Source organism: Podarcis pityusensis (genome assembly GCF_964106645.2).
Source record: "Podarcis pityusensis genome assembly, chromosome: 2".
NCBI lineage: Eukaryota > Metazoa > Chordata > Lepidosauria > Squamata > Lacertidae > Podarcis > Podarcis pityusensis.
Window position 1 is genome coordinate 64,848,326 of NC_138029.1, and position 25,274 is coordinate 64,873,599.

At 41.1% G+C, this 25,274-nt stretch overlaps 1 protein-coding gene and 1 long non-coding RNA gene across 4 annotated transcripts in view; one reads left to right on the forward strand and one right to left on the reverse strand.

Moving 5' to 3' along the window:
* GLRA1 (glycine receptor alpha 1) overlaps nt 1-10,070 on the reverse strand; it is a 93,420-nt gene extending 83,350 nt beyond the window's left edge. For both annotated transcript variants that reach the window (XM_080988516.1, XM_080988515.1), the window contains exon 1: nt 9,188-10,070. In XM_080988516.1, coding sequence (XP_080844642.1) covers nt 9,188-9,243 — 56 coding nt within the window. In that variant the 5' untranslated portion in view covers nt 9,244-10,070. The remainder of the gene's footprint in view (nt 1-9,187) is intronic.
* A 295-nt stretch (nt 10,071-10,365) lies between these two features.
* Nucleotides 10,366-25,274, forward strand: part of LOC308467771 — a 136,835-nt gene continuing 121,926 nt past the window's right edge. For both annotated transcript variants that reach the window (XR_013981283.1, XR_013981284.1), the window contains exon 1: nt 10,366-10,566. This is a non-coding gene — a long non-coding RNA (uncharacterized lncRNA). The remainder of the gene's footprint in view (nt 10,567-25,274) is intronic.

Genomic DNA, 25,274 nt, shown 5'->3' on the forward strand with positions numbered 1-25,274 from the left:
CACTAAATGAACTGTGTTGGTTTTTAACAGAACTAGAGGCTTTCTCTCTCCTCAAACCCACTAGGACATTAATAAGAAAAATGATGGGAGGCCTGGCTTGTGTGGGAGGCAGCAGCAGGAATTTCCCCTTAAAATGCTGCTCTCACCCTGCTGAATGGCCCTGAGTTACATATATTCATACTCCCATTGATTTTCTTCTTTTTTCTGGGGGGTGGGGTGGGTGGACATTGCTGCGATTGCACAGCTTCCTTTGAAATGTGTGCTGCTAATGAAAACAAACATGGAAGGGAGTTCGTCTTGGGAGTCATCTGTTGGTGTATCTTGGGCTGCCGCCGCCGGCTTGCATCTAAAGACGATGTGCAATGATTGATGGCACTGCAAGAACTGCTGTACCATGCATACACTGCTTTTCGTTTCGGCAAACCCTTTCTAACCATTTCTCCTTTTCCTTAGAAGAAAAGAAGGCCGAAACACCTCAGCCTTCTGAAGGCCGTTCGGCAAATTTAGCATTTTCCTTTTTCCTTTTTTTAAAGATCTCTGTGGAATGGGATATGAGAGTGAATCTGTCAGTCAAGATTTCTTATGGTTTATTTTGTACTGATGCAACAGAGACACATTTGTTTGCTGTCAACGCAACATATTTACATGATGCAATGCGTTAGCTAAGTAAGTGGCTTACACAGTACAAGATATCGCATGAATAATTGTCTATATATAATGCATTTTGTTCTAAAGAGCACATCCTCTCCTTTTTCTCTCTCTCCCTATCTTTCTCTCAGTCATCTCCCTCTTGAAGACTATTGTGTGGTGGTTTCGGAAGGGGAGATGTCCAGCATATTGGAACTTAGTCATTAGGCTCTCTAATTATCTGAAAGTTTGGCAATATTAGGATTGTGATTTGGTCAACAAAATTCTGTGTAGTTTGGCATATATTGCCTTTAGCTGCTTTTGCTAGCAGACTGCCAATGGCGAATCATTTGCCAGTGAAGTATCTTACTTATTGCTGGTATTTTCTGGTGGGATACTTATTCAACTTATAAGAATTTATTTAAATATATATATATATATATATATATATATATATACTGCTCAATTGTAGATGGAATGTCTAAACAGTTAAGAGACAGAGATAAAAACAGGAATTTGAAAATTCAAAAGAATAATTAAGATCTTCAATAAGCTAAAACCAGGCCAAAAACACATGTTCACTTCTACTATTTATTTATCAAAATTTAATGAGGCCTAGTTAAGACAGACATGTCTGCTTTAGGAAAAGGGTTGATATTAAAGAACACTGGATTAGGCCCCATGGCGTATGATTCCATGAATGCAAACTATTTGATTCCATTCAGGTCTGTAGCTTTCTCATTTTCTAATATGTAAACAGTCACGTCTTCGGCAATGAGAGCCAATGTCTGTCACTTTACATGTCAGAAAATAGTGACCTGTGAATTTTCAGTAATTTGTTGATCTCAGCCTACATAAAATCTGTGTACATCCATGTGCTTTGTACCTGTCAGTTATCAATTTTAGAGTTAATCATGGATATTTTATGGAGAGGCATCACAGATATTTTATGGACAGAAGGAAGCATGAGAGTTAATAAGCCATTGAAATGTGCTCAGTCATGAAACACTTTACTATGTACTTTTTCCAGTGTCCCCCCCCAGCAAGTTTTTAATAATAATAATAATAATAATTTATTTATACCCCACCCATCTGGCTGTTTTCCCCAGGCACTCTGGGCGGCTTTCAATAAAATATTAAAAATACAACAAAACACCAGACATTAAAAACTTCCTTAAACAGGGCTCCCCACCCCCTGCAGTGGTTGGTTACTTATTTGTACAAATGTAGCCTCACATTTAACTGGGTCTCAGAAAACATACGGTAATCAAACATTATCTCTTCAGCTAGACATCTTGCCTTTTTGTAGGTTCTCACCCTGTGATCCCCCCCCCCCTTATGCATAGGTTATCAATTATTTCACCAGGTTTTCTAATGCTGATTTATCCAGATTCTTTGGGGCATTTTTTAATCACAGCCAGTATATGAAATCATTCAAAATCCCCCCCTCTGTTTGTGTGTGTGTGTGTGAGAGAGGGTGAGAGGGTGAGAGGGTAAGAGGGTGGAGGAAAATGAATGACTTAGATTGTAGTCCTGAGTATCCTTGCTTGCAAGTAAGTTCCACAGAAAGCAATGGAACCCATTTCCAAGCAAGCGCGTTTGGAATTCTGTTACAAGCTTTGAAAAGATGATCCCATTAAACACAACACTCAAGGTGACAAATGGAAATAACTTTCCCATTGCCACAGTGCCAGTGAAAGTACAAAGGACAGTAAGAGCAGGAAGTCAGCTTGTAAAGACAACTAATCAGAATAACAGTGCACTAAAAGTAAGGGGGGAGGGGACGATGACGATGATTTAGGGAACTTTTCCTTGCAGCACAATCCTTTGGGAAACAACCATAAATCAGTGGTAACATCTGTCTTGCATCCAGAAGGTTCCAAGTTGAACCTCCAGCATCTCCACGTAGGGCTTGGAGTCAGCCCTGTCTGAATTCCTGGAGAGCTGTTGCCAGCCTGTGCAGATAATATTGAGCCTAGAGGGGCCAACCGGTCGGTCTTGATATAAGGTGCCCTCCCTGTGGAATGCCCTCCCTTCAGATGTCCAGGAGATAAAGAATTACACAACTTTTAGAAGACATCTGAAGGCAGCCCTGTATTGGGAGGTTTTTAATGCTTTATTTTTTAATTATGCTTTTAAACATGCTGTAAGCCACCCAGAGTGGCTGGGGAAACCCAGCCAGATGGGTGGGGTATTATTGATTGATTGATTGATTGATTGATTAGGGCAGATTCCTATGTTGTAACCATGGTTATGCAGAAGGAAGGCCCATTGCCTAACAACTGCAGTTACGGCTGTAGCTTTAGTACCAGATGTAAACAGGCTAGAAAACTGGTCTTCACTGGTCCTTTAAAGCACCTAGATTTGGAGAAATGAAACAGTTCCATTCTGACATATAGGAATCCTAATTCAAAATTAACATTTACTCATATTCTGATCTCTCTGATTCTCAAATCACTTGGCGGCAGGTAAAAAATAACGATCCTTCCGTTGTATTAGCCCACACCTTGCAGTTCACTTTTATAAGGAGGCTTTGTATATTCGCTCTGAAATCTCTGTGTATACCAGCATGGTATGGATGGACGGAAAGGTGGCAGAAAGGTAGAGAACTTTCTACTGCTTTTATTCCATTAGTGGACATTGACAAATGTCCACATTCTGATGCTGGGAATGTTAATCTTTCTTGACCAAATCTCACGAGGATAGGGGTTCATCCTATAAAGCTATCTGCCCAAGCCTTTTGCAGGGACTTGTGGCTGCTGCAGTGCTCTGCCTCTTCCAAATGCTTTCATTACAGAGTTGAGTCATTTTGTGGAGAGAGCAACAAATCCTCCTGCCTCTAGTACTACATTGCTCAGATTGAATAGATTTCTGCAAATGAATCTGAAAGCTACTTTCCTCTTATCCTTTGACTCTTCCAACAACAAAGGCTGTTGAGGGGCTTGTCATGGGCATTGGACTAACAAAGGGACAACCAAGGACAATTCTGAACCTTTACCTTACCACTCTTAATCCCGAAGGAGATGCTTGAGATTGCAAAAGACCAATACGGCTACTATTGCCAACCATGGAAAATACTCAGTCCACAACATAAATGCTTTTCCAGGTTTCTTTTGATGCCATGTGGATGACTGCATAGTACCAGACTTAACATCTGTACATGTCTTTGTCTTGGAAGACAAATATGATTGGTAATATTTTTTAAAGTTTTCAGTAAAGTTTGTAAAAAAGAAAAAAGAAAAGAAAAAGACAATTATTTTTTTAAAAAAGGAGCATGGGATGTGGCTTGTTTGTCCAGAATTGTCTACTCCAACTGGCAGCAGATTTCTGAGGTTTTGGACAGAGAGCTTCCCCATAACATGCTACATGATTCTATAAACTGGAAATGTCAGGGGTGGAACCTGAGACCTTCTATATGCAAAACATGTGTTTTGCTACAGAGCTAAGACCCCTCTCTTTTATGACCACCACCATCTGCCCCAAGTCATTCAAGATTAAGAACAAGTTGATGACCCCGGTGCTCTAGTACAGGAGTCTGCAACCTTTTCCAGCCATGGGCCAGTCCACTGTCCCTCAGACCATGTGGTGGGCTGGACTATATTTTTTGGGGGGGGGGGAAATGAACACATTCTTATGCCCTACAACTAACCCAGAGATGAATTTTAAACAAAAGCACACATTCTACTCATGTAAAAACACCAGGCAGGCCCCACAAATAACCCAGAGATGCATTTTAAATAAAAGGACACATTCTACTCATGTAATAACACACTGATTCCTGGACCGTCCGTGGGCCGGATTGAGAAGGCGATTGGGCTGCATCTGGCCCACAGGCCTTAGGTTGCCTACCCCTGCTTTAGTAGGAGCAAGTGTGGTGACCATTACAGAAGTTTGGACAGCAGCTCAGTGCAGGGCTTGAAAGCTCTCCAGAGATATTGGGATGGTGGCTTTTGGAAGGAAATTATTGTAGCCTACACGGGCTTTGGACTGATCTAACTGACTAGTTTTTATATCTTACAGGAACCTAAGATGGAGCCCTAACCCTAAATTGGCCACATTAGTTTTTCTGTGCTGCATTGTGAGCAATTCAGCCAGGAACATGGTTAGGGTCAGAACCCAAATTTCCTCTTCCTCTTTTAAAACTGATTTTTTAATATATGTACTGTGCTTACAGAGTGGTTTGGAGTGTTGCAAACTGTGGTGCTGAGGAGACCCCAGACAATTCCTATCTTAAATTTGCCCAGAGGTACCCTATGCATTTATCCAAATATCTGTCATTACCCTGCTTCCCAGATCTATTAAGCACCTAGTAACACCCCTGTATTAAGCCTACTTGGGAGAAACCTGTTTCTATCAATCTTCTGCAGGACTTTATAGATTCCCTTATCATTTAAACATTGTCAAAGGGATTCTCAGAAATCCTTTCGACTAATTGAGACAGAAGAAGCAAACAGAGAGAGAGATCAAGAGCTCTTGTTAACTCAAGTGTGGAAGAGAAGTGTTAGTGTCGTTCTATTATGTACTCTGTAGAAATTACATGTTTAAAATTATTTTTTCTTTAATATTGGGATGAATATTTCAAATGTGAATTTTAAAAAAGATATAACATAAAAGACAAACATGGGATTAAATTATGGACTGTACATAATAGAAGAGAAGTCAATAATAATAATAATAATAATAATAATAATAATAATTAATAGGGGTTTAAGCTCTTTTAGGCAAAGACTAGGCTAGAGCAGAAATATAATAATTTCCCCCCACCCCTTAGTGTGTACAAAGCATTCCTTTAAGCAACAGCAATGGGGGCATGGTATTAGACACATGGTCCTGGAAACCTCTCTTGCTGTCTTACTTACAAATTCCACTGCAATGTTATCCAGCACTGCAGAGGTACAATGAAAAGACTGGATATCTGGAATCTCGGCTGCATTTTTATGTCCCAAGGGCAAGAGTAATGCTTTTTCTTTTCTCTACTTTTTTTTTTAAAAAAAGTTTATTTCTAGCAAGATTCCAAAAAAGCAGATCGCTATACTCTTGTGTTAAATAGAAATGGAAATTAACATGTTAATATGGCAGCCTCTCATCCGTTAGAACTGTGTTTGCAATGGAAATCAACAAGATGCAGGAAAATGATAGCTAAAGTAGTTAAGTTTATCCAACAGGTTCTTTGAACAGCCAGGAAGTTGCAGTTTACCAACCAATACTATTCTGCTAAGTGCAAACTCATCACTATAGGAAAGGCCTAATCCATGTATAACAGGTTCTGTGAATCTGAGAAACTGCTTTTGGTGCAACGTAGCTTCAGATACTGCTTTCTCTTGGAAGTCCAAACCAACCAACCAACCAACCAACCAAGCTTCCTACTAACTTCAGGGAAAGTTGCTTCTAATTTATTTCAGCACAAAAGAGCTAAGAATCAAGCTCAGTCCTATTTAATGAACTTTAAAGATGCACCAGCACCCATCTTCCTCAATGCACAACCCAAATTATGTCTGTGATATGACCAGTCACTTTAAAATATGGATTGGGTATTCATTACTTAGACAGATCATTTATGGACTTATTTTAGACAGTGACAATACAAATGAGACTGAATGAAAATATCACTTTTAAAAAATTACCGTATATATTTGTAAGCTCACATTGATATTCGTCTCAGTACATTATGAGCACTTTGTATGGACAACCAGGATCAGTGATTGTATCTGTTAGGCAGGTAGGCATTTAGATGTATCACTCTCTGTATTAATTAGCAGCAAAGTTTTGCACATTGCATTGAGGATACTATAACAGAGAGCACTTGTGCTCTAACAATACCTAGACTTCGTAGAGCTCTGTCTATAACTCTGTTGGTAGACAAGGCTTGGTAACCCTACAATTCTATGATTTGTCAAACATAAATGCCATCGTCCATTCCCTTTTAGCCTCAGCCTAGCTATGTATTGAAACTGTTGCAACCTGCAAAGGTTTGCTCAGATACAAGGATACTGATGTCTGAACTTCTTCCATGAAAGGCCCGTTTGAATAAAATTCTTTCAAAAATACTCTGAGCGTAACAGAGGCAAATATTATATTGGCAATATCATAATGTTTGCAATCGCATACCAGATGCTATTTGTCCCTACAGATTTGGAAGGTTTTAATGGCTTACAGAAGGCCTTATGTTTCAACAGAAGCTTAGCTTTCATCTCTCATGTAATTGCTGTATATGCTTTCCCCTCCCTTTTTTATTTTCATATTGCAGACTATGTGTTGACGCAGTATGGGCTCTTACTTCAATCCTAAACTACTTGGGTTTGACAGGTCGGTGGGGAGAGGAGGCATATAATGCTATCTAATGCACTGCACATTTCTGTTCTATCATGGTTTATTCGATTACTAGGTTGTTGCATTTTTAACATAACATATCACTCTGCAGGTATAATTAGTTTTTATTAACTTTCCAAATAGCCCTTAATCCACTACACTAAAATCTCAAATGATTGGGCTGAAGATGAGCATCATGGTGGTGGAAGGTACAAGAGACAGCAAGAAACTCTTTTCTACAGACACTGTTGCTTTTGGGAATATTTGCAGATGTCAGGTTAAGGTTGCTCCAAGTTCCTTAGACCCAGAAGGGTAGTTGTGGCAAATATCTAAAAACACCAGCGTAAAGCTATGTAACATCAGCTGCAATCCTGCACATTCTTACCTGGGAGTAAGCTCCATTGAACTCAGTAGGGCTGAGTTTGCGTTACAGGATTGTGCTGATACAGTCATTATGAAGTTTCTTTTCCACAACATGCCTGTGAGGTAGTTGAACATGGAATGGGCAGGACCTAATATTCTCAAGGAATAGGAGTCTGAATGCATATGTTTCATATAAAACATGACTTACTCAAAGTGCATGCATTCTAAACTGGAACAAGATGGAAGCATAGGAATATTTAACTATACATATCCCATGCTTTTGATTAGTCCTTGGAATGGAGGAACAATCTTTGTTTTCCATCTATATAACTTTAGGTGAAAAGCTTTCTTCTTTCTTTTAGGAGGCTTTGCTGACATTCGAAATTGTTTAGGCACGTAATGTTAATCTCTCTTCTTAAATATTGTGCTCTCTCTCTCTCTCATTTGTTTTGCATTCCAGTGTAACCTCTTCACTGTCCTGCATAGAGATTAGCTTACCACACTCCACGAGGAGATCTACATTTAAGATATTTTCAGTTCAGGGTGAAAGCATATGACACATTTCTGCTGAATTAAGGTTGCAATCCTGTACACAGATAGGCAGTATAAGTCCCACTGAAGTCTATGGCATGCAGAGTTGCATATGCTTTCATTCAGCCCTGCATGTGTATGCTTTGTAAATGCAGATTTCCTGTATTATATGACCTCTGGAAGGGCAAATATGTTTCGTACTGGAGGTCTTATTTATTTTATTTTGATTAATTGGAAGACTGAAAAGGCTTCCAACACTGACCTTCTTAGAACAAAGCCAATGAATTCTCAACATCTAAGAGATTATAATAGTGCGTCTGTAGAAAGAAAGAAAAAAGCATTGCTTTGGCAATGTGTCTATATATAAAATGTATCAATATCTATCTATCATTAATTCAGCTTTCTCTGTCAAAACAACATCTTTGCTCTACTAAAACACATGGAGGATGAAGTGGTTCAGTCATGCAACTCAAATGGAGTGTAATACTTCTGAATCCTGCAAGTTGTGAAACAAATATAGGTTTCCAAATATGCACATTTGACACCTCTCATTATCTCAGAAGATTGCATTGTTCATTCTCACACAGCAGGACAGATAACAATTATTTCCTCCCTGTGATTAGTAAGATATTTTGAGAGAAGTATGTGACAGTGCTGGCCAGGTCATTTTGGAGACAGACCCTCACACATACTGCAATCCCACAGACAATTACCTGGCAGTATGTCCCACTGAACTTAGTGAGGTTTACCTCTGAGTAGACATGCACAGGATTTCACTGACAATCTTGTCTTATGATGTGCAAAGTTAACAACAACAACAATCATACAAGAGAACTTTTGTGGAAAGTTTTTTTTAAAGCTGAATTTCATAGCAGGGTATATATATTGCTACTAAATCTGTTGGGTATAATCAGAATAATTCACCTAGCACAAAGTGATTCTGAAAGTTTAATGATGATAGAGGCATAATCACAACATTGCTCTTCTCAACTTGCATCCTTCCCCCCCAAGTCGGAAAATGAAATATTTAGTTTCGTGGAGTACAAGTGCAACCCTCGCCATCACCACTAGTTGTCGCATTCCTACCAGTTTGAGCACCTGGCGTTTTCAGCACTGCGGTTACAGGCAGAGAATGCAGTGCTAATTACACCGAGTAACTCATAAAGCTGTCAGAAGTCCTTATACTCTGAATTAAACAATTAGAAACAGAAAATAAGCAGAGAGAGAAAAGTATGTGGGGATATCCCAAAGGAGGACTTTCTTCTCGCAAGCAGGACTCAAAGCACATGCCAGATCTTATCATTGCAGTCTCAAATACCCATACACCCCTAGCTCAGTGGTTTAGAAAACAGCCTACCTGAAGAATACTATGGTCTCCCAAAGGTAGACTCCAAGTGCATTGAGGTTACACATTTTTTCAGATCGGATGAATTTGTAGTCCACACGTCAGAACAAGCGAATTGGCACTTAGAAACAAAAATAAATAAATAAATACCAGACTGGATAAAATGGTGGAAAATATCCTCTTTGTTAATTTTGTACACAATCCTTGCAGTTAGAGGTGGCGTGGGGAAGAGGAGGCAGTTGAACATAGACGGGCGAGGCGCTGGGATTTCAGGACCCTGGACAGCAAACCACCCCCCACGTTTCAGCACCTTGGAGAGAGAGGGGGGAAATGGACATTTAAACTCCAGCGCTGCTCTCGGTGTTAACAGCTTTGCTTGGATGACCAGATCCCTGCAAAGAAATCTTCCTTCCTTCCTTCCAGTAGGATCCCAGTGCGCGCACCGGGCTTCTGGACCATGCAGAATGCTACGAGAATATATTGGCCATGTGGGGGCAAACTGGGGGTGGGTGGGAGTAAGAAACCCAACGGATAATCTCCTCGGGCGCCCGGGGTGTCTTCCTCAGTTATATCCAAGGGAATTTGCAATCCTCCTTATGCAGTTGCTGCATTGTTCCGGAAACGTTGCTTTCCCGGTGGGTCGACGTTTCGCTGCTGTCGATTCCAGCTTCCCGGGATCTTTTCCCCACGAATAAGTTATTATTGCTGCAGGGAAGGTGTCCCATCGCTCGGGGCGAAAGTGGGGAAGGAAGCTAAGGGCAAGTTTCATGGGGCTGGGATTCCCATGGTGATCAGCGAGGAAGCCGAAGAGGAAAGTCTCTCAGTGATCTCTCGATCCAGTCCATTTTCCTCCTCGCCCCATCTTCACCTCCATAGAACTCGCCGGATCTTGAGACTTTCTTGCTGCATTAATTTACTAAACTAAAAAAAAAATAAAAAATGGTGTGTGTGCGGGGGGGGGGAGTGTTGGAGGAAATGTTTTTCTTAAAAAAGAAAAAAAGAAAAAGAAAAAACCCAACAATAAGCCTGCCTCTGTAGAGTCCTCGCTCCGCCCACCAACTCGCCTCATTGGCTAGCGAGGTTGAAAAGCTACACTCTGTTGTGCTTGGATCAAACGCCTGTTCTTCGGCAGAGGAAGTTAACCTTTAAAGTGCTGGTGGCTTTTCCTCCCCCTTTTCCTCCTTTCAAAAGCACCGGCTTCTAAAAAGAAGTCTTCCAAATCTCTCTTTGACCCGACACACTCCCCACAAATGTAACAATCGCTGGGTGTCGATCCACGGAGCGATCTGCGCGCTTAACAGCTTTTCTTTTGTTCTCCTCCTCCTCCCTTGACTTTTAAACAGAGTTGGAAATGAAACAGCAGAGAGAGGGAACCCACCAAAGCGAGACAGGTAAGGAAAACTTGTCAGTTTCAGATCACAGAATGAATAGGGCTAAACTTCACCATCTTTTGCTTATCACTAAACGGAAAGCATGCCGATTCCTCCAAATCTAGAAAGAAAGATTCGACTTCTGTATTTTTTTAAAAAAATTAAAGCCTGAGATTAATAAGAGCTTGAAATTCTGTCTTTAGGGGCTTCTCTGCTTCCTCCCCCCATGCAATTTGATTGATCCTTCTATTTTTAAAATTATTATTAAAATGTGCTCCATGGAACAGACATTTCTACCTGGCTTTGACCTTGCCTCTATTATTCCCATTCAGTCTGTGGCAAAAAAGTAACTTGCTGATATTCAGTTAGGCTTGTTGTCAAGCAGGCGATTCATACACACACACCCTGGCATTATTATTTTTTAATAGACCACCTTTGCCTATCTTTGCTCATTCTCCTGGCTTCTGCCTGTCTCTGCAGGACAGCACTGGAAATTAATCTACAATATAGCGCTTCCTAAATGTTTAAGAAGGCATTTGCACATTTAACCGATACACAGTATTGGTTGTGAAACTGCGTTCACTCTTTCAGATTTCCCCAGACCCTTGAGTGGCATGAACGTCAGCCTGTACTAGCTCTGATGTTCGAAGAATGATGCCCACTTACTTTGATGTGACATCACTAGGTTGCTTGCCCAGTCACAAGTAATTTGCTATTCTTCAATACTTCAAGGGTTATGCATGTAACTTCCATGTGATCCATTAATGACTAAACTGAGAGGGTCCAAGGGAGCCCTAGGCAGTAGGCAATATGTTTTCACAGTTGGATGTCAACTCACTGACAACAAGGTTGGCAGAACTCTATAACCAAAGAGAAATAATTAAATCAGTGGGACTTAATAGGTAATATTAAGTGCTTTCCTGTTGATTTCCTATATACCAAAGAGACTTTAGTATGCAGTTCAATCCTATGCATATTTGCACATAGCAGTAAGTCCCACTGAGTTTGATGGGGAGTTCTCCTATAGGAAGCATATTTTAAATGCCAATGTGTTCTACACTTCAGCAGTGTCTTTAATATTTACAGGCATGCTCCAGCTGAAGTTATGTCCTGTTGAGTCCCTTGGATTTCAGTGGGAGAGATTAAAGTGTTTAACTCTCCTATTTCAAATCACAAGGAGCTGAAGTGCTTAACTTTGTTGGGATTGTGCAGAACTCACTCCCCCCCCCCCCGTAGAGCTTTTCATATTGAATATTATTGCATTTCTTGCAAGCTGCTTAAATCATAGGTAGGTTGTAAATGTTTGTGTAAATAAGTGAATGTCTAAAGGGAAAGGGGCCTATTGAAACAGTTATCCTATTGTGTTTTTTTGTTTTTTTTTGAAAAAACAACAACATATTTTTATTAAAGATTTCTTGGTTTACAGAAGTATGTGCAATGTCTCTTTTTTCAACTTACATTTTCTACAGATCAGTTTCATTTGTTGAGATGTTAGTGTTACATTAGGAAGAAAAGGGGGAAAGAGGTGTTAAAAATATTTGATCCTGCCCACACTGACAGCACTTTTGATTAAAGGATCTCAAAGGCATGTACTCCTCTGCTTTCCCTGGGCCTCTTTACACTTTGCATGACAATTATGCTTGCCCTGGGAATGCAAGTATTCCTCCCAGCAAAGAGGTGAAATGTGTCTAATATATATGTGCTGTTAATAGATTTGCATTTTTGTGCCTGGGACTCCCATGTGCATGTGTAATCATTTACACTTGCAGTCCTTGAATGTTGTAAGGATGTGTGTCTGTGTTTGTTGAAAATATAAGTGCCATGTGAGAGGTATGTGTGGGAGCCCTAGGAAGTGCTACACTTCAGAGGCTGTGTGCGTAAGACCATTGTTTTAGTATGTCTCTTGGCCAGATCATTTCCTAATCATTGTCGGTCAGCTACTGACAGCAAACAGCTGATCTCCCTAACAGAGGAAGAGCATTTATCAATTTTGCCTAGACCATTAAGGTGAATTTGAGCAGCATTAACTGTCTCCTGTCCAACTTCCAAAGCTCCAGATATTCCCTTTCCTCCTGAAACTGAAGAAAGATGGTACCAGACAGATATCTGATGGGGGAGCATTCTATAGCTGTGGATCTGTAATAGAGAAAAGAAAGAAGCCTCAATTGTTTGCCGCTCTATGCTTTATATTTTGGAGTGTGAGTGGGATGGAGCTGGTGGAGATGAAGCAGTGCCAGGGTTGCAGATTGTAAAATGGGGAGTTCCTAAACTGGGGAGGAGGGACATATTCTAAGACATGGGTAGGCAAACTAAGGCCCGGGGGATGGATCCAGCCCAATTGCCTTCTAAATCCGGCCTGCAGATGGTCCAGGAATCAGCGTGTTTTTACATGAGTAGAATGTGTGCTTTTATTTAAAATCTCTGGGTTATTTGTGGGGCATAGGAATTCGTTCATATATTTCCCCCAAAAAAATATAGTCCGGCGCCCCACAAGGTCTGAGGGACAGTGGACCGGCCCCCTGCTTGCCATGTATCTTGCTGGCACATCAGTGGAGCTAGTTTGTGATAAGCATTGGGCATGTTGTTCAAAGATTAACAGAAATGAAGGGGGGGAACCCACTGGATGAGTGAATCCCTTGCATCTACGTAAATTATCTCATTGGATTCAGGCAAAATTGTTTTAGAATGGATCATAACTTCAGTTGGGGCCCCTTGTTGTCTCTCTCATGCCTTAAACCCATATCCTTTCCCTTGGATTCTGCAATTACATCAAGGGAATAAAGAAACAGCAAGGCTGGGATGCAATTACCCAATTTGGACTCGGATGTGGCATTTCTTTGTGGGTGTTATTTTTTAAACACTCCTTGAGAGTGAGGCCACTGAGATTGAGATTCTTCCTTAATACAATGTAAGAAAATGGAGACCATTTCAAGTCCGACTAAATATTTGACCAAAGAAGAAGGTGAGTAACCTTCTTCATCTGGGAAAGCTTGCAGAATTCTGTTTTCTTTTTTTTCTTTTTTTGGGAGGGGGGAAAGAATCTATTCTTTTAGAATGGGTTTAGAATTATGTTATCTTTTCTTGTGACATCTCCTTTTCCCTGCTAAACGAAATATCAAAAAATTATGTTGAAGGTCTCATCTTTTAGTGGTATCTGCATGTAATTCAAACTAAGTCTCCTAGAAGGGTCATGCACAGACAACACACAAAGTAAGTAAGTAAGTAAGTAAGTAACTAACTAACTAACTAACTAACTAACTAAATAGTGATAACATATGGAAACATCAAAACCAAAGGTGTTAACATCAAAATGAACCATCAGAAGTTGCATAAACTTTGATTTACAGTGGTACCTCGGGTTACAGATGCTTTAGGTTACAGACGTTTCAGGTTACAGACTCCGCTAACCCAGAAATAGTACCTCGAGTTAAGAACTTTGCTTCAGGATGAGAACAGAAATCACGCAGTGGCAGCAGAAGGCCCCATTAGGTAAAGTGGTACCTCAGGTAAAGAACAGTTTCAGGTTAAGAACAGACCTCCAGAACAAATTTAGTTCTTAACCCGAGGTACCACTGTACAATGATAGGAATGGCCAACACAAGTCTCCTCTAACCCTCATTGGCCCCTCATTTGAAGTCATCTAGAACTTTGACGGAATATTGACATTCAGTGTATGGTAGAGGGATTTACTGACAGTTGGCCCTAAACCTCTCCCACCTCTTTGCCTTTACCAAGTCTGATGCTAGTGTGTAGTCTGGACTCATTTATTCATTTAAAATATTTATATGCTTTCCCTACTACAGCTGTAAAGGTAAAGGTAAAGGTACCCCTGCCCGTACGGGCCAGTCTTGACAGACTCTAGGGTTGTGAGCTCATATCACTCTAGAGGCCGGGAGCCAGCGCTGTCCGCAGACACTTCCAGGTCACGTGGCCAGCGTGACGAAGCTGCTCTGGCGAACCGGCACCAGAGCAGCACACGGAAACGCTGTTTACCTTCCCGCTATAAAGCGGTACCTATTTATCTACTTGTACTTAAGGGTGCTTTCGAACTGCTAGGTGGGCAGGAGCTGGGACCGAACGACGGGAGCTCACCTGCCGTGGGGATTCGAACCACCAACCATGCGATCGGCAAGTCCTAGGCCGCTGAGGTTTTACCCACAGCGCCACCCGCGTCCTACTACAGCTGTAGTATATATAAAAAACTCAGCAAGAATATTAAACAGCAATTAAAAGAGACATATAGACACAACGGATAGATATTAATTTAAACTAAATCATGCATGCAAGTGGTTGACCTGATCTTTCAAAGGATCTTGCCCACATTCTCCAACTCTACAAATTGAAAATCAACCCCAACAACAGGGCTGTTGTTAAAAGCTGTTAAAAGTACTCTCCTGGAATCATGACTTGAATGGATGCAAATGACTTACCAGCAAAGTGTCACAGTGGGCCACTAAGAGCTCCTATCTCATCACATCAGGCCCTTGATATACAACTCCACTGGACAACTCCGTATGGATGAAATGGTAGTGGAAAAGTAAAATTTATCTGTAAACAAGTTCTGGAAGCAGGTTGTAATGGAAGTTGGTATTGTTGGCAAACAGGTCACCTTGGATGCTAAGTTAAGTCTCTTTCCCATTTTTTATAGTGCCAGTGCTGACCTTACTTCTCAAGAATTCATTCTATACCTGTTGGTTGCCACTCATCTAGTGATCTCTCAAGGGTGGGAGGATGCATCTTGTTATTCTATGGATCTATGGTTTAAAAAAGACATGCCCATTGCCATTTCTGAAAAACGGACTCAGTTTTTTTCTATGTGCACAAATCTTGTGATGCTTTAATTTTGCTGTTGGAAGAATAATGCCATTATAATGTGATGCAAAGCCCTGTGACTTTGCCTCTGTCGTTTGATTTCAAATTGCATGGACAAAGAAAAATGGGTCACATCATTGTGGCATCAGGCGATTGACAGGCGGGTGCCTTGTGGGGGGTGGGGAAGGTAAGCATCCAGTCCACCAGTTGCATCCGGTTCCCCACCCCTGCATTACACAATGCTTGGCTTTTTAAAAAGGTAAAGTGACCATATTGAAATGACTTTAGAGCATTTCTCAAGGAGATCTGCTTATAATTTTTATTCATTATTCAATGTATCTTCCATCTTTCTTCCACGGAGCTCTGGGTAGCATATACCATTCTCCCCCTTCCCCATTTTATCATAAAAGCAGCACTGTGAGGTAGAAAAGGCTAACAGAGCATAGCTGGTCCAAGGTCACCCAGTGAACTCCATGGCTGAGTGGGGATTTGAACCTGGAACTTCCTGGTTTTAGTCCAACACTCTAACCACCACACTGACTTAACTGAAATGAAATTTATTATGGCCCCAGACCAGCATCACACACCATACTAAGTGGAACATAAAACACAATAGAATTAAGTTTGAATTAATAATCAAATATAACAATAAACAGGGATGTGGGTGGCGCTGTGGGTTAAACCACAGAGCCTAGGACTTGCCTATCAGAAGGTCGGCGGTTCGAATCCCCGCAACGGGGTGAGCTCCCATTGCTCGGTCCCTGCTCCTGCCAACCTAGCAGTTTGAAAGCACCTCAAAGTGCAAGTAGATAAATAGGTACCGCTCCGGCGGGAAGGTAAATGGTGTTTCCGTGTGCTGTTCTGGTTTGCCAGAAGCGGCTTAGTCATGCTGGCCACATGACCCGGAAGCTGTATGCTGGCTCCCTCGGCCAATAAAGCGAGATGAGCGCCGCAACCCGAGAGTCAGTCACGACTGGACCTAATGGTCAGGAGTCCCTTTACCTTTATTACAATAAACAATACGAATATGACAGCCATTAGAAATGTGATTTAGGTCTTAGTCACTAAAATATTATCTAGCTTTTGCATCTGAGGCCTTAGTCTTTGTAACAACACAGCTTGTTCCCTGAGTTTTATGGCAGCCACGCAAAATTTGGCCACCCTTAGCATGATCTCTGGGTCCTTATCCTCTATCAGGGATTTTAAGCATTGAGGTTCGGACCCACTTGGAATTTTCTGTATAACAGGGGTGATAAAGGCCGAGCTTAACTGTTCTTGAAGCCATACCATGCTTTTGAAACAAAATCCAAAGGATTTGGAATGTGTGGAACTGACTCTTCTCAACAACTGCCATTCCAGCAGATCTCTTGTCAGACTGATGTGTCTAAGTAAGATATGCCAGGAGAAAGAAGCTGTAGGAAGCTGGTGGTTAACAAACCACAAATTGACTTAAGATGAAGGTTGGGGCTATTGCTAAAAGTGTTGTTTCATTTCTACAAAGCACCACTTTCTGAACAGCACAATATTGTTCGCTGTGTAAAAAGATACCCAAGAGCATAAGGATTATAGGAGCATTTACATATGCTTGGAAGCATTTCCTCTTGCAGTAAATCTACCCATGTGCAGGAGTCCCAAAGATTTCCTAGCAAGGTTGCTCTCAGCATAGATGTTTTAATTGTGCCTTGCAACTTCCATAAAGATTCTACCCACAGACCAAACTGCATGCCTCATTAGTGTCATGTTTTCCCTGAATGCAAGAAATCTTAATTGTGCCCAGTAGGCAGCTTTGAAGAGGGGGTGGCATTGATGCAAACTGTTGAAATAAGACATTGTGGAGTCATTATGCGTTGCTGTCTTTAAAATGAAGGACCCTCCCCACTTGTATCACCACATTTCTGTTCTTCCATCAATATCAGTCTTTTTTATATATAAATTTTATTTTTGCATTTTCTATGTTACATAAACAAATGAATTAAATACATAAACATATAATCCCTTTTGACTCCCCCCCCCCATTGTGGATCTTAATGTAATGATTTCCCCCTCTGAATGTCTTTCATAACTATCTTTATAAATCCTTTGTCAATCCGTAGTTCAATTTTTCACTACAAGTCAATCCTACCAATGTATGTAATTGTTTACAATAGCTTTTCAAATACATTATAAACTTTCCCCATTCTTTATTAAAGTCCTCCTCGTCCTGGTTTCTAATTCTTCCTGTAAGCTTTGCCATCTCGGCATAGTTCATCAATTTTGTCTGCTACTCTTCTCTGGTCAGAGTTGTACCACCTTTCCATTTCTGGGTTAACAGAGTCTGTGCAGCCGTAGTCATGTACATAAACAGTTTCATCTGGTGCTTTGGGATCTCTGGTCCTATAATACCTAAAAGAAAAGCTTCTGGTTCCTTAGGAAAAAATATTTTCCACATTTTTTTCAGTTCATTATATATCATTTCCCAGAATTCTTCAATATCAGTCTTTCTTGACCTGGTACACTCCCATCCAGATGCTTTTGGACTCCAGCTGACCATTGGTGATGCTGGCAGGGTTGGTGGGAGTCTAATAACATCCAGAGGGTACCAGGTTAGGGAAAGCTAATCTAAAAACTGGAAAATAAAGGAACAAAGCAATGTGGGAAATACCAATCCTTGGATTCTGCATGGAGTCTCCCAAATTCTGTCATGGGGTGGTGGGTGGGAGCACTTTGGGCACTTTTGAACAGATTTGCTTTACATGTAAATTTATTTTTCATTTTATGTTTCTTTTGGGAGGGATTGGAATGATTTAGCGCTCCCAATAACCGGACAAATGCAAATAAAAATAAAAATATATCTTTCAATTGCTCTAATATAGATTATGAAGCCCATTCTTCTTGTTCTCTGTTCCTAGAAGTTAAGTGGTGGGGATAATGGAAAGCACATTTCCCATTGTGGCCTCTAGGTTATTAACTGATGAACATTTTGCCTAGAACAGTGGAATATATATATTTAAATACAATGAATTAATGAGAAGAAAGAGTGAGCCTCACTATGTTCTTGGGGAAATTCCACTGGATTTCTCATTCTAGAATTATAAGTCAGAGTGAAAAGGTATAGCAAAGGTAATCTAGTTCTTTCCTGCCAATGCAGGAAGCCCACTACTACAGCACCTCTGATAAGTATTTATTCAGCCTCCGCTTCAAAACCTCTAATGAAAGAAGTCCCCCCCCCCCTTCCAAGGCAGATTATTCCATGGTTAAACACCCAGACGATCAGCAAGTTCTTCCTAATGTTTAGTCAAAATCCCCTTCCTTGCAAATTGAACCCATTTGGCTCAGGCCCTGCCCACTACATCAATAGAAAATAAACGTGGTACATCATCTTGGTCAACTTGGCCCATCATCTAACATCCTTTCATATATTGGGAGATGGCTATCACATCAGTTTTTCTCCAGGCTAAAATGTACCCAGCAACTTCCAATCTTTCCTCATATAATTTTATCTCCAATCTTCTCACCATCCTTGCCACCTTCCCCTGGACACTATGGACATTGAAAATGGCATCATTTTGGGAGGCATTTAAATAAAAATGCCCTCAGGTTGTGGGGTTTTTAAAATTCTTCTACTTCTGCTGTTTTTATTGCCAAGGGCTTCTTGTTTGATTATACTTCATTATGTTTTCTTATACCCTCCCCTAAGATGTTATCAGTTGCTAATATGAATGAATGAGAGGAAAGGGGACCTCACACTGTGAGACTGATTCTGCCTTGGAGTTGGCCTCTCCCATCCTCATGGTTCAAATGCTTCTGTTTGTAATAGCTGTCTGTTGAATAACATTCCCGTTACCACATGACAAAGATCAGCTTGCTTATGCAAGCCAACCATCCTTAACATCGGAGGCCCCTTTCTCCACAGGGGACCACTACATTCAGTATGAATGAATGAATGAAAATTAATTCTATTTGAAACCATGCCTACAGGACAGGATGTGGTCATGAAATGATAGTCTCCCGGTACTACAGAAAGATCCACTTGCTCTCATTAATGTCAATAGCATTGATCCGATAGCTATTATCCTACTTTATTTCTGTTGTCTGAAAGGACTGGTGCAGACTCAATATGTAACAACAGCAGTGAAAAGCTGTGGCATTATAAACAGGAAAGAGGCAACTTTGGCAAATGAATTGAACTCTTCTTGACTGCAGTTTTTGAATCTGCTTATTTTGGTATGGAAAAAAAATCCTTGTTTCCTATAAACTCCAGCTATTTGGACAGATTTTCCTCTCCTTATGATAGGATGGGAATTTTTATGAAGTGGACTAACAGGCCCAATTCAAGGTGTTTACCACTAGTGTAAAAAGCACTAAAGAGCTTGGGAGCCAAGTACCTAAAACAGCACTTTCCTCAATATTGTAATCTTGGACCCTACAATTGGCAGGAGAAGCCCTGTTGGTGCTACCTGGTTGGTGTTGTGCCCCATGACAGGGCTTTTTTGGGAGCAATTCCCCATTTGTGAAACACCCTCCCTGGTGAGGTGTGTCTTGCCTCCTTTGTCATTAACATTCAGGAGGAGCCTAATGCCAGTCTCATGCTGAGCAACAATGTGCAGAGTTCAGAGGAGTGGGAGGTCAGCCAACCAGAAGAGTCTCTGAGGTGTACTTGCCTGGAGGCAGAATCAGCGTCCAAAGTCAGGTCCAGTCCGAGGGTTGGATGAACAGCAATCCACCTGGTCTGTTGGTCCAAGGATCAGGGAATCTGATGGTCAAGATGAGCAAGAAGCAGCAAGGTAGGGCCAGAAATTACGATAATTCTTACCAGCATCTGGCTGCTGCTGGAAGCTCTGCTCAAGAAGGCTAAAGCCAGCTAGTTCTCATCAGTGCCTTCTCCTCTGTGTCCTTGAAGGCTGATCAACTGCAGGAGGAGTCACTCCACCTTCTCCCCCTTCAGCAGGCAAAGCTGACTCCTGGCCCATGACACCTAAAACTTTCTTATTCCCCCAGGCATTTGATGCATAAATGAGCCCGGCAGCCTTGAAATTATCAGATGTAAGGAAAAGTGACTGTGTAGAGCTCTTATTGTTTCAAAGCCTTTCAAGTATTTTAAAACACATTTTTAGCTTATTTTAATTTGTATTATTACTGTTTGGTTGTTTGCCACCCTGGGCTCCTTTGAAAGGGCAGATAAGACATTTAATATAAACGAACAAACAAATCTGTAGCTGTCTACCTACTTGCCTGCTTTCTAGATGAGCAGGTTATGCCATGCCTTATGCTGAATCAGACCATTGCTCCACCAGGTAATCAGGGTTTCAGGCAGGGTTTTCTGGTGATGCTATTGAGCTACAGTCCTTTTTTGCACAAAATAACTTTCTGGTGGCTTACGTTCTTATTTTGGTTTAATTGAATGTTGCCCATGATTAAATTGCATTCATTTATTTTAAGAAAATGATGGCTGTAATGAGCCTGTTTAAAGTTCACTGGTTCTTTTCCTCTCTCCCCGCCCCCTCTTTTAAAATACCCTCCAGGCATTTTCAAGAATAAGTGAATCCTTTTGTTCCCTGTTTATTCATTCTTGAAGTGGCTGAGCCACTAGAGCACTGATAAATGCAGGATGTCTCTTTAGAAGGAGGTGTCTGAACAGGTTCCCTTCAAAGGCCTCTCCTGAGCCTGTAAACTGACACACCGCAGGCCTGTTAAATGTGCAGAAGGAGGGTTTTCTACATGGGCATAGCCAGGATTTGGGGGGGGGGCAGGCCTTTTGTTAGGTGGGGAAGAACCTCAGTTTGCTATGTATTTGTATTGAATTTTATTGACTGGAGGGGACAGCTGCTCCTCTCTGCCCCCCCTGGCTACGCCCATGGTTTCACTGAGAGCAAGGAGCAACCTGGGGAAGAAAGATCTGTGATGGGGCCTTTTCAGAAGGAAAGTTTAAGATTGGGACATTGTCAGTGTTCTCCAAACTGACCCGGGACTCCTTTCCTGAGATCCCATTCCTTTCCACACATTTGCATTCATGCCTATGGTCTCATGAACAAGGCAAGAGTGTACTAATTCATATTAGTATGAATCTGCCTGTACATGGATAGGGGCTGCATTGGCTGGAAAATGTATTGTAAAATTCAGAGAGGTGGTTGTCAGTGGGCTCCCTGTGTAGTTCAGCTCACACACTATCATTTCCACACACAACGTAGGCACAGACTGTAGCTCAGAAGAGCACGTGGTTTGCATGCAGAAGGTCTCAGATCAGTCTCTGGTATCTCCAGGTAATGCAATCAGGTAGCTAGTAATGAGGGGAAAGTTTTCCTAGAGACCTTGGACAGCTGCTGCCAGGAATGGACAATATTAGCCTAGTTGTTGGGCCATAGCATCTGCCATGTTCCTATAATAGTCATGCTGTAACCGCTCCCATGTCAGCTAATCTGACTGTAGTAACTAACCCTAAGGCTGCAATCCTAGCCCTAGTAACTGGTTAGGATTGCACTGTCAAACATTTATTGTGGGCTAGGAAATAGCCTGCTTTATCTGTTAAGAAATCTGAGAAAGTGGTGGTGCGTTGGAAGACAGGCCATTTTTTAAAAAGAGGGCTAATGTTTTTAATAACCCCACACAATAATGCTAAACTTGTGTGGCACACAAAATGACACACAGTAGAGATTCAAATGAGAGGCATTTGTACACAATTAAAAACCCTTCCTTTAAAATACTGGAACAATCAAATTTGTTAATGATCCCAGTTCAGCAGCTCCATGTAATAACCCTTAGGATTGATTGTGTTCGGGTGTCTAGGAACGCTGAAGTGCTCCCTTAATAATTTTTCATTCATGCATTTTATATTCCCAGTATTTGGTGGCACAATGAGGCAATTCTCCCTTAATTTTCTTATTTTGCTTAGGACTGTTTCATTCACTTACCCATCTCCATTATTTAGGACACTGATTTTAATACCATAGAATTCTGGAGTGTGTTTCTGAGCTGTTGTTTGCATCAGGAACTACAGCAGGGATCCAGACTTGTAGCCATCCTGATATTGCTGGAATAGAACTCTAATCCTCCTTGGCCAATAGCCATGCTGGCTGGGGCAGATGGTTGAGTCCAACAGCATTGTGGAAGGCCCCATATTCACTACCGCTGTGCTACAGCTATAGTCAGATAAACCCAGCCTGAATATAGAAAATTATACTGAGTGCCCTAAGTATCAGTTTTCTTTCCATATCAGTATGATACTACTCATTGTGAATATGCACCCCCATGTATTCTATTCCTTAGGGTCTTGCAGTCTTCATTTTCCTCATGTGATTGTCCCACCCTGCAAATGAATTGATCTTACTACTTTGAAGAAATACCGTACCTGCAACCTAACAGGGAATCTTGTGCTTGAAATGGGAATGATGACCCATCTAAGAGCAAATCTTGCAGTACAAAATATGCCACAACAACAATTTATTTATACCCTACCCATCTGGCTGGGTTTCCCCAGCCACTCTGGGTGGCTCCCAACAGAATATACACGATAAAACATCAAACACTAAAAACTTCCCCAATCAGGGCTGCCTTCAGATGTCTTCTAAAAGTCAGATAGTTGTTTATTTCCTTGACATCTGATGGGCACTGCTACCGAGAAGGCCCTCTGCCTGGTTCCTTGTAGCTTCACTTCTCACAGGGAGGGAACCGTCAGAAGGCCCTCAGAGCTGGACCTCAGTGTCCAGGCTGAACGATGGGGGTGGAGGTGCTCCTTCAGGTGTTGTTGTTTAGTCGTTTAGTCGTGTCCGACTCTTCATGACCCCATGGTCCAGAGCACACCAGGCACTTCTATCTTCCGGTAGCATCATATATTTCTGAATTATATAATCATATAATTCAAGAGTTGGAACCATCCACTTCCCCTCTGCAACCCTAGTGCCTCTTCAAAATGAGTTCCAGAGAGTTGGGGGACAGGGTGGAAGGTGGTGAAGGGGATACAGGGGGAATCTGCAAAAAAAGAAAGAAAGAAAAAAGCCTCCCTTCTTCTTCCATTTGTGGACACGTTGAATCAAAAGTTATTCCATGTTGAAGGGCATCAGTTAGATTCTATCCAAAATATGCAGTTTCTGCTTCCCCTTTGCATTTCTTTTTTCTCACTTTTAAAGAAAAAAAACTGCTGCAATTTTATTCCAAGGACTATTTTATTTCCACTCTAAGTGTATTTTCCATTAGGAAAAGGTTCAGTTGGCAGTATTTTAACTGATCATCATTTTCACAGTTCATAGTGGCTATTAGTCATGGCAGTCAAGGTGGGATACCTCATCTGGATAGGATAGATATTTCACAACTGTGAAATCAAGCCCAGCTTTGTCCAAACCTAAGGGAAATTTAATGATGTGCAAATAAATGAATATGTATCAGTACATTTTGGGGCAAGATGGCAATCAGTTCATGGACACAAAGCTGAATATACTGAAGAAATATTACATAAATGCTTACACTTCTGCTCTTATCAAATCACCATTCTACTCTGTGCATATCCATTCGACCCATCACCAAGTTTCTAGTCCTTATGATGATTTTGCTGTCAACTGACTGCTGCTTGTTTTATTGTGTATTATTGTAATTCATTACTTTTTCTGATTTTATGCTGGGCCTTATGTTCTAAATTTTATAAATCATTTATCTGTCAAGCAATTCATAAATTGAAATAATAACAATAACAACAAAAATAGTAATGTAAAAACAGTTTAAAACAAATGAGTGTTTGCTTCAGCTACTGCAATTCTGATATTTATTTCCTTGCATTGGTTCTAGGACCTGTCAGGACACTGTCAGAGTCATGTGGTATAGCAGGGAGGGACCAGCAAGCGTTGGCTTTTGCCATTTGTATTTGATTTAAAAGGGAAAATACTATATGGTAAAATAAAGAGAAAATTCACTGGATGCCTAGATCCAGGTTTGGGGCAAGTACTCTTTGGTGAAAGAGCCCTAGCAGAGATTTAAAATCCTAAAGGATGCAGCAAAGTAAAGCATGAAAATATTGACTATTAGACCTTTAAAATATCCCATTCTGGGTGGCTTCCAGAGTTTCCCACTTCCTTAGCATAGAAAGAGACCACACACTTGGTAAGTTAAAAATTGTTTACTTACAGATTCTTCAAAATGCAGATTCACTTGCTTTTCCATAAAGCAGCACAAAACACAGGCAGCTTAGCTTGGTTTCAAAATGGTAAATGTTTCCAAATTATTTGTATAGAAACACGAAGATGGCTTGCTAGAGCCACATCTGTATTGGTAGGGTTCACATCATGGTGGAAAAAGAGAGAAAGAGTTTGGTAACCCCTCCTCCCAAGGAGAGGGGTTGTGACCTAGTTAAGCCTGTCAGGACAGCTTACTCTATGGTCTTAACCCCTTCATAAATTAATTAGAGTTAAGCATGTTGGCTTTATGAGGCTGGATATAGCCTACAGCTAGTGGGTTGATGGGGGTCTGCATGTTTGCCGTGATGCAGTGAGAATGGCTTAGTGACTACAGAGCTGGAGAATGAAGCAAAAGGGTTGAGGTAGACAGTCCTAGGATAGTGAATCGCCATCATATTTTGACTTGTTCACTGTGTAAGCAGGGCCCCATCGGGTATTTTGTTCTGGCTATCTTACATTGTTTCGATGACTCACATTATTTTTACTGTACTTTTATTATGTCTTGCTTTGGGGTATATAAATAAACTTTAACACCACACCATCTTCTTTGGGTATTGGACTGATGCTGGGTCATTTCCATTATTTGTGAAATGGAGATCCTTGTTGATGCCCAGAAGCTAGAAATCATAGAATCATAGAATCATAGAGTTGGAAGAGACCACAAGGGCCATCGAGTCCAACCCCCTGCCAAGCAGGAAACACCATCAGAGCACTCCTGACATATGGTTGTCAAGCCTCTGCTTAAAGACCTCCAAAGAAGGAGACTCCACCACACTC